At 36.4% G+C, this 10692-nt stretch overlaps 1 protein-coding gene across 1 annotated transcript; it reads right to left on the reverse strand.

The window, feature by feature from the left end:
• Positions 1–1166: 1166 nt before the first annotated feature.
• On the reverse strand, positions 1167–7434 carry LOC127437006 (potassium voltage-gated channel subfamily A member 1-like). Its single transcript, XM_051691588.1, has 2 exons — positions 7307–7434; positions 1167–6192 (listed from the first exon to the last, which is right to left on the reverse strand). The coding sequence occupies exon 2, from the start codon at positions 6031–6033 to the stop codon at positions 4552–4554; it is 1482 nt and encodes a 493-aa protein (XP_051547548.1). The 5' UTR covers positions 6034–6192; positions 7307–7434; the 3' UTR covers positions 1167–4551.
• Between the last annotated feature and the right edge of the window lie 3258 nt (positions 7435–10692).

Below are 10692 nucleotides of genomic sequence, written 5' to 3' on the forward strand. Positions count from 1 at the left end.
ACTTTAAACAACACATTTTTAGAAAATTGTTAATGGATGTTGAGGAGTTTTATGTTTTATTATTATTATTATTATTATTATTATTATGATAAAACAGCACAGTTCTTTATTATGGAGTATGGTTCCTAAAGGTGAGTTATGATAACACTTTTGAAATTAAATAATAAGTCCTTTATGAGGCATATTGATTTTTTATAATTATTTTATTGATCAATGTAAATAATTTAAGCTCATTTACCCTAAAGGTTGAGTTGAAATTAATTCCTTTAAATAGTCAAACTCTTATGATACAGAATAGACCTAATAAGCCCATAAACAGTCAACGCAAATTAAAAGTATGCCAACCACCAGAACAGAACAGAAATAAAGTATATTAGATAACGTTGATTACAAATAAATGATTTAATAACAAATAAAACAAAGATTTTCCCAGTATTTGCATGATCCATGTCAGAGCAACATAAGCCCAGCACTGTCTGCATGCATAATATCAAAGTGCTCACGTTTCATTTATGGCATAACACTCATATGACAAGCCCAACATGAAAAACGTACAATGCAGAAATTCATTTGAACTCATTCATTTATCAAACCTTCCATTTTCAAGTCTTGAAGAGAGAAAAATTTGTAATAAATAATAAATGCCATCAAATGCAGATCTAAAAAGCACATGGGACTGCCATAACCCCTGTGTTTCATAACTCTGGCTCAGAGTATTACAGTACATATCATTGTATTTGTCTCGGCTGTGCAGTTTTATCCATATGGTGTAACAGATATTCCATTTGTACTTTATTTTAACATAATATTTCAATATTTCCCAATATTGAAATATTTTAGTCATCATCTTTATAACGTACATAAATTACATTAAAATTTTACATCTACAGCCTATTTGGTCCACTGTTTGTGTTTTATTCATAAAAAAGGGAGTGTTTCTCAAACTGTACACATCTATATTCACATTAAATTAACTCTGATATGGACCAATGGTATATGAATGTATTGTCATTGAAAAAATATATTTTTCTGTATTAAATATTTCTTAACTCTGCTATTTACCTGGTCTTTGGCAAAGCACCACAGTCGTGATGTTTAGTGTGTAAGTGAAACTTGTATCTTAAATGCCCCAAAGTATGAATTAAAGGGATGAACAGCAATGCTGGTTAGGATGCTTTTTTTTATTCAGTGCAATTAACATATAGACAAATCAACACATTGTCTTTAGATTCTTTATTTTTCCACTAGTACTATAGTTCATCTTGTACAAAACCTAGAAATACATAAACCCTCATTAAAGTGCTTTAGTTTTTGAAAGACAACATTTACAGACTAATTAAAGATATTATTTTTAGGTCTTAACAGACAATGTACATATCTTTTTAATAGTAATGGCAGTTTCTACCAATTACAGTCCCTGATACAGACCTGTGCATATTATCAGCAGTTGTGCTTACCTACAGTAGCATCACTCCAAGTTCACAATTGTTTTCTTTATTGTGAATTCTTAAAAATCTAGAGAAATTTGATTTCTCTAAATCATTTTTGTTTTAATTTAGAGAAGACCAGGGCTAGTTGTCACAAGGAAGTCAAAAGTCCAATTACACAATTGTGTGTTTTCACTAGCAGTAGTTTTGTATGACATAGTTCAAAACCCTCATAATTACATTTCGTTTTATTCTATTCTCTAATAAAAAATTATAGGATCATACTTTTGCTATAGTTGTTGAGTAAACACGTAAACACAAGAAAATCACACTAGCCTACACTGAGAAAAGAATCAACTAATGAGGTTAGAATATATATCTTGTATTTTATTTGTGTGTAATAACAGTAAAAATGTTCTGTAGCTTTTTTGCAATGAAGATTTTATGGTACAATATGTACCTATACAGAAATTTACTTTCAAAAATACACCTACCCTGAGAAATATTCACTGCACTACAAAGTATGACAACTAGCCACAGTCTTCCCTTCTATGATCAATGGACATGACAGTTAAAATATTTTGAATTAAGGTGATTTCTTTTTATATAAAACCATTCTTAACACTTCCATTACACAATTGCTTTACCCTCTCTGAATCTACTGCACAGGACAGTTTGACTAGATATGAAGTTTTGAAATCACAAGCATACTTGCATGAACAAACTGAGGTAGATCCAAAGAAACCAATGACTTACACACAGCCATTACAAAAGAATACATAAAGATGCTCAGAAAAAAATCAAATAAAGAAAACATGACAGTAAATGTTTCAATGTTTGTTTTTGTTTTTTTGTTTTTTGTTTTTTAAAGCAATGGCTGATGCAGTTTTTAATTTTACTTGATGTATAAGAAACTCAGTCTGAGTAGTTGTGGAATACTCATTGAACTGTCAAATGATTCCTTCAAGTATGAGGTGTTTTACTAAATTTATTGCACATGGACACACTCTATGTGAGCTTCAGGTCTGAAGGCTATTAACTTGTAATAGATTATTTTCTAAAAAAAAGAAAGAAAGAAAGAAAGAAAGAAAGAATTTAAGGGTAGTGGTAGATAGTTGTATTGTCTGTTTGACTAGATGTGGAAAAAGTTATTTTTAACACTAATTATAGCAGGATACATAGTACCACATCGAACAGATCTCAAAGTTTCATAAAACATGCCATGATTTGCATAATTAATGAACTGAGACTCACTGAATATTCAGTTTGTAAATGTTTTACAGTTACCTATGGCAGACACAAACAAACAAGAAATAAACAAATCTTGCACTGTTGGTAAAAAATTAAATAAAAAATCAATTGTACATGCTCAGGGACTGGGAAGAGAAATCAGCCATGAATGGCCCAAAACAATGTAAAATTTGCATGTGAAAATGATCAGTGGCAAATTTGCGGTAAATTTGTGGCAAATTTGCAATGAACTCTCAATATTTGTATGGCACTTCTGTGGAGATCGTATTATAATAGCTCATTTACATGGCCACGAGAAAGCCGTTTATTGTGAAAAAACTTCTTAAGACACGAAAGCAGCATTCTTTTTTACATGCACTGTGTAAGTGGCAGCGGCATTGCGCTGCAGTAGAGGTGTTTCCCTCTTACGTCATACACCGTGGTTCCCCCAGTGCTCTTCAAAAACCTATAAGAACAATGCTTATGTGTTTACATTTGCCACATAAGTCATGCTCTCCAGCAAAAACCTTTGTGTGTTAAACCACTTTCTCTTTCCCGTAAATGGCGTAAGGGAAAAGGCTTTTGCGTTTATATGACGTTTCATGCCACTTTCTGAAAAACTCCTGGAATAAGCTGTTTTCTTACGTGGATGTAAATGGGGTCAAATATCTTTCAATGAAAGAAAAAAACTATACAGAATGAAAGAAGCCTCAGCAAAGTCAAATGACGGCAACACAGCAAACTAAATGTAAGATATTATGCTTCTAACCACAGGTGGAGAGCTGTAGTTCCAACCAGGGGTGCCGTAATGTCGGGGTAGTTTGGGACACCCAGCAGAATCCCTGACTCTTTCATTGCATGATTTTGCGATAAATGGCCACTTTAAACCGGAAAACTTAAATGAAGACTGCTTTTACTTATAAATAAAAGATTTCAGATCCCTCTTAAGACATTCAGTGGTTTAATGCAAAAGTGCTTTTTTATTTTATGTGCAGAATGCACTTCCCAACTTGCACAGTGCAGCATGACTTGTGAGCATTCTCAGAATGGATGTGTCATAAACCAGGCTTAACCAGGCTGGTTTTGTTTACCTTTAAATATTCAACATTTAAAACCTAAAAAGCCTTTCCATTAGAAGCACAGTTCCAACTTACTACAATTACATTATCAAACATTCTAATATGTAGGTATATGTGTTAATTAATTATTTATAGTTATTTCTGTTTAATGCACCATTTGAGTTATTTCAATAAATTATTCATATTTAAATTAGTTTTAGTGTCTCATATTGAATGTGTGATCATGCTTCTCTTTACATTGATCAAAAATTCTGTTTATGAAAAAAATTATTTAATGAGTTGCGATGAGATAGGGGGCCCACAGTAAAAGTTGTCAGGTGGCCCAAAAATCCTAATGGTGCCCCTGGTTCAAACCACACAACACTGCAACGCTGTTTGCAAATGTTCGTTGGAACTATGGTTGGACACCAAATCGTTGAACTATGTTGTTATCGATGGAACTTGCGACCATAGTTGGCTAACAATGCTTATGGGAAATGCACCCCAGCCTTACACAGCAACACTGAGTCCACCAATGGTGTGAGTTTGGGGCAGGACTATCTGTTTGATGACCAATGGCAAATGGGGGAGTGTTCCAGCAATTCCATTTGGTTCTATAAGTGGTACAAAATAACACATCTAAGTTATATAGCATTTAGTGTCCATAGACAAGTTTTATGCTATCCTTCTTCAGACAAAAATTAAAGGAAATAATATCTTGAGATAAATCATAATGTATATAATGAAATAACCCAGTCAAAGCATTCTATACTATCAATAGACTACACTATGTACAGTTGTAGCATCTTTTAATCCCCTAGAATGAAATTATAGATCTATACATCTGTGAGAAGCTTCCCTTTGTTTACACAGTTCTGATTTGCAACTGTACAGTTCCCAGTTTGCAGGTTTGCCTCTCTAAAGTTATCAATGCTATTTTTAAGGTCATCGTCTATCTCCATGTACTCTGACTTGCTGACAACAGAGGAACTGCGCCGACTCGAGTTGGAGTCGGATGCGATGTTTGGATTGCTCACAGTAAGGAGTTGAGCTTGTTCTTCACCTTCAGTTTCTCTGTGATAGAAATAGTTAAAGTTGGAAACAATCACAGGCACCGGTAGTGCGATCGTCAGCACTCCAGCAATGGCACATAGAGAGCCCACTATTTTGCCTCCAATGGTAATGGGGTACATGTCTCCATACCCCACAGTTGTCATTGAAACCACCGCCCACCAGAATGCATCCGGGATACTCGTGAAGAAAGACTCCTTCTCCTCTGCCTCAGCAAAATACACTGCACTGGAAAACAGGATGACACCGATGAAAAGAAAGAAAATCAAGAGGCCGAGCTCTCGCATACTGGCTTGCAGTGTCTGCCCCAAGATCTGAAGCCCCTTGGAGTGTCTGGAGAGCTTGAATATCCGAAACACCCTGACCAGGCGGATAACCCTGAGGATGGCCAAAGACGTGGCCTGCTCCCCTCCACCCTTTGTCTCCTTTCCACCTTCAGGATCCTCTGCCATCTCGGTTCCAAGCGTTATGAAATATGGAATAATGGACACTATGTCAATCGTGTTCATCATGTTTTTAAAGAAAGCAGGTTTGCTTGGACAAGCGAAAAAACGAACAATCAACTCAAAAGAAAACCAAATGATGCACAGTGTCTCCACAACAAAGAATGGGTCGGTAAGAATATTTGGTTTGTAGTAAAATGTGCTGTTGCCTATCATTTGGATCCGTCCTTGCATATCTTCTTTCAGCTCCGGTAGAGTCTCCAAACAAAATATAACAATGGAAATGAGGATAACCATGACGGACACTATTGCTATCCCTCTGGCAGGGCCCGAACTCTCGGGATGCTCAAACAGCAGCCAAACCTGTCGCTGAAACTCATTCTCTGGCAAGGGGCGCTCTTCCTCACGAATAAAGCCCTCGTCCTCACGGAATTTCTCCATAGCCTCTTCTCCAAGCTCGTAAAACTTAATTTCCTCTGAGAACATATCCAAGGGAACATTGACGGGTCTCCTTAACCTTCCACCCGATTGATAATAGTAGAGGATTGCGTCAAAACTTGGACGGTTTCTGTCGAAGAAGTACTCGTTCCTTAAAGGGTCAAAGTAGCGCATCCTTTTCTTGGGGTTGCCCAGCAGAGTGTCTGGGAACTGGGTGAGTGTCTTGAGTTGTGTCTCAAAGCGAAGCCCTGAGATGTTGATAACCACCCGCTCACAGCACTCGGGGGAATACTGCAAACCCTGCTGATGCCCCTGCAATGTGGAGGAGGTCTCATCCATGTTATCTCCAGCCACCACCACAGTCATCCTGGATGTCTGTGAAAGTTCAGTCGGGTTGAACACACATCCAACACTAAATTGCAGTTCAAACAGTCAACGACCCAATGGGTCATCCAGCATTATGTTCCACCAAATGTCAGCCATCTCCATGTTCATTGGAGAACTGCACCTGCTTCGTGTGCTCACCTAATCAGTAAGAAAATGAAGGGGATTAATGAGATACATCTGATACCATGATGGAAAAAAAATATTTCCTAGCTAGTCAAAAAATTAGTCAAAAAGTTATGCAATAACATGTTTGTACAGGATTCCTACTGCAAATTCTACCATATTTTACACTGGAAAACAAATACATTCTTAATGAGTATTTTTGTCTTTTTGTTTTCTAGTAAAAATATCTAAAAATCTTTATAATTTGTTTTACATGAAAATCAACAATGCATTTTTTTTTTTTTTTTTTTTTAAGTAGGTACTATTCTAGCTCTTAGAACTTAGCAGTGTGATACTGCAGATATTGTTCACTTTTTAATAAAAATTGCCTGTTAAAATCATCTGCTATATACTGTATACCATTTTTACTGGAAAACAAGACCAAAGTACTTAAGAATATGAAGAACTAGATTTTTTTTTAGAACCAGTCCTGGAAGATCCTAATGTACAATATATTTTGAATAATATTTTATAGCATTCTAGCATAAAACACAAATCTTTTATAAAACAATGTCCCAGCAGGACTGTTTTGAGTCAGTATGAGGTAATGAACACTCCCTGTGTGAATTCCTACTGTCCAATAGCAAGATATTCAAATAAAGTATGCATGGGACTCTGATAAAGATTGTGCAATATCCAGTAATGTTCTAAGAATCAAATAAGGTCCTACTAGATTAAATTAATGTGAGTATAGGGGTCGGGAACAGTGGTGTCCTGAAAGCAGGCATAACCCATCAGAGAGTATCCAGTGTCACATATCCTCACTCTAGTGAACATATGCTTTTATTAAAATCTCTGAGACTACATTCCACGATTATAGGTTCTGCAGTATGCTATGTTTTATATATATATATATATATATATATATATATATATATATATATATATATATATATATATATATATATATACGTGTGTGTGTGTGTGTGTGTGTGTGTGTGTGTGTGTGTGTAACACTATAGTCAAAGCTGTCTATGTATTGCACCATTTGTCGATATGAACATACACTGTATATTTATAATGCAAATAACGACAAGGACACCAAATGTTGCCGATAGTGATGTTATAAAATGACTGTCTTTGTACTTACGCTGGCAATACGAGTGAAGAACGGTGCGGGAATTTCTGCGCAAAAACCTCTAGTGTGTTATTATACAGATCTCATATTAAAGCCCGACGCTCACTAGTGCTGTCCTCAAATATCCATACAGTAAGAATATAATAGATCCACAATATTCACCCGATACCGCCGTAAGATCGCAGGAAACTTGCGGTAAGTTACCCGTACAGCAGAATAGAAGACACACACACACACACACACACACACACACACACAGAGCGAGAGAGAGAGAGAGGTGTAATGCGCAATGCAGACAGACTCGAGCATGTTGCCAAATGTCCTTTTCCCCACACCTGATATGGAAACATTAAAGCTGAATAAATAAAAAAAAAAAAAAAAAAAAAAACACGATGAATTCCTATTAAACTTTACTTTTTTATTATTGTTAAAGAGTTGTTTTGTATTACAAGGAGCCATACTTTAATATGTTAGTAGACGTAAATATGTTATTACATTCAGTATAACATAATTAACAATACATAAATAACTTAAATAATTAGCCTTAAGAATAATTTTGCATAGAATATATACTGGAAAAATATTTGGATTTTTTTTTTTTTTTTTTTAAGTTAACATTTTTTTTTTTTCAACAATACATCTTAGAAAAACACATTATAGAACAAATTTACATAAAAAAGCAGATAGCACCTTTCATCCAAATTGTCTTACAACGCACATTTAAGGTACATAATTTATCAGTATAGGTGTTCCTAAATCGAACCCGTGACCTTGGCATTGCTAGCATTGCTCTTAGTTACAGAATGTTTATTTGGGAACTCTCGTTGTTTGCCCACGTTTGCCTAGAAATGGTTGCAAATCAGGCAGTAAATATGAATTAAAGTCTGGTTCATGTTTGGTGTAAGTACTCAAAACACTGGCAGGTACTGTTCACAGAATGCCTGACATTAACTGTAAAGATGGTAGTCGTGTGAATATGATGCAGCTCATGGTGCAGTTTCTTACAGCTGGACGATCAACACACTTCTCCATGGCAACCAGGATTTACTAAAAGAGAGAGGAGACTGGTGTGCACTTAGAAAAATAGAAACCTCACAACACTATGCTGTAATGGGTAAAGACACGAGAATACTAACATACAGGGAAAAGCATCTACATTAACTATGTTACTTGATAACTCGACCATCCAATGAGTGTTTTCTGTAAGGGCAGATGCCAGTATCTAAAGAGCATGGTGGCTGATGACTGACATAATGCAGATTTACACAGTATATGAAACAGTTTGAACGAATGAATGAATGAATGTTACATTTATATAGCGCTTTTCTGACACTACACTCAAAGCACTTTACACAGTGAACAGGGGACTCTCCTCAACCACCACCAGTGTGCAGCATCCACCTAGATGATGTAACGGCAGCCATAGTGCACCAGTACGCTCACCACACACCAGCTATTGGTGGAGAAGAGAGTAGAGTTTAACAACAGCAGATGAATGAAATTCAATGAGCACTTATTTTACACAATTAAGACATATAAATACGCAACAATTAAAGACTGGAGAATTCTTACAATGTATTATTACAATGTTTATTTTGGAAGAAAACTGACACACTTTTGATAATTGGTGAAACAGGCACAGTTATTGGCTGATGACAATAATCTAAAAATGGCTAAAATTGGCAGATTAATTGCAGTAAACAACATGCTATATTGTGGTATATAGGGTGTTGTTAGGCATGACATGCAGTGAAGTGACTATATTTACAATATTGCACAACCTTAAGTGCCTCACTGCTTTAAAGCAGTTATTATAGAAAAAAATATATATATTAAAGGGACAGTTCACGCAAAAATGAAAATTCTCTCATCATTTACTCACCCCCATGATGTCCCAGATGTGTATGACTTTCTTTCTTCTACTGAACACAAATTAAGGTTTTAGAAGAATATTTCAGCTCTGTAGGTCCATACAATGCAAGTGAATGGGTGCCAACATTTTGAAGCTGCAAAATCCCCATAAGGGCAACATAAAAGTACTCCAGATGACTCTGTGTTACGGTTCGCACACCGCATGAACCAAGGAAAGAGGACAGGACTAAAAAATACAGAATATCAGGTTTTTATTAAATACAACAAAAAGTAACAAAACAAACAGAACAAAGCAAACAGGTATCCATTCAGGAGAACAAGACCAACAGGAAGCGACAGGTAAGGTAATAAGATGAACTGGCACAGGGCAGGGCACTCAAGGGAACTAAAATAGGGAGAGAAATCAAACAGGTAAACTAGTAATAGGCAAACAAGGAGGCGGGGTGTGACGCAAGACTGAGAGACACACGGCAATACAGAAACAAAACAAAGCCACGTGCTCTCACAAGACACAAACACCCAAATGTCATGAGCGCATATCGGCAGAGACAATGGCAACATGCGCTCATGCCAAACGACAGATAAGACGGGACATTTGTGTGACAGCTCGGCCACAGATAAACAGGCAACCAAGACCGAAGCGGCCAAACCCCAGCACAGTATGACAACGGATCACGACCCAGACATGCAGCGCGCTCAAGGTCGCGAGAGACAAACAAAAAACAATTGACACGAGTGCATGCCGCAAGATGACATAGGAGCAATGCACTTGTGTCAATAACCAACAAGACAAGAGAATGTATGACAATGCCAAAAGGCGAGCCATGCATTCTCACATAGACTAGACATAACACAAAACAAGGATGTCAGAGCTCAGCCACAAAAACAACAAAACACAATCAACATAAGTGGCTGAACTCTGACACTCTGGTGGTTAAATCCATAACTTCAGAAGTGATATGATAGTTATGGGTGAGAAACTGATAAATATTTAAGTCTTTTGTATTTCACATTCATTTTCTCCTTCTTTTGTTTTTAGTGATTCACATTCTTCGTGCATATCGCCCCCTACTGGGCAGAGAGGAGAATTTATGACAAAAAATGACTTAAATATTGATCTGTTTCTCATCCACACCCATCATATCACTCTGAAGACAAGGATTTAACCAATATGGTTATATTGTTATATTGTTAATATTGTTGTTATAGTTTTACTACAAATAACATGGTTAAACTATGGTATTTTTAGTAAAACCATAGTAACCACAAAATAATAATTTTTATCACCACTGTTTTCATTGTCCTGTGTTTTTACTATGGTTTTCCTGCGAATACATGGTGTAACGGGGTAAGGGTGGGCAAGGAGGTGGCGGGAACCGGCTGAACAGTCAACTTAAAAGTTTGCTAAAAACTCAACATAAAACAAACACAGACACACATGCAGTGTGGCCACGTGTGTCTCTCTCTCTCTCTCGAACTGGCACCTCCGGCTCATCTTTATCCCCCTCCCGGCTGATTATCCCAAT

The sequence above is a fragment of the Myxocyprinus asiaticus genome, chromosome 47 (genome assembly GCF_019703515.2).
Source record: "Myxocyprinus asiaticus isolate MX2 ecotype Aquarium Trade chromosome 47, UBuf_Myxa_2, whole genome shotgun sequence".
In the NCBI taxonomy this organism is placed as follows: domain Eukaryota; kingdom Metazoa; phylum Chordata; class Actinopteri; order Cypriniformes; family Catostomidae; genus Myxocyprinus; species Myxocyprinus asiaticus.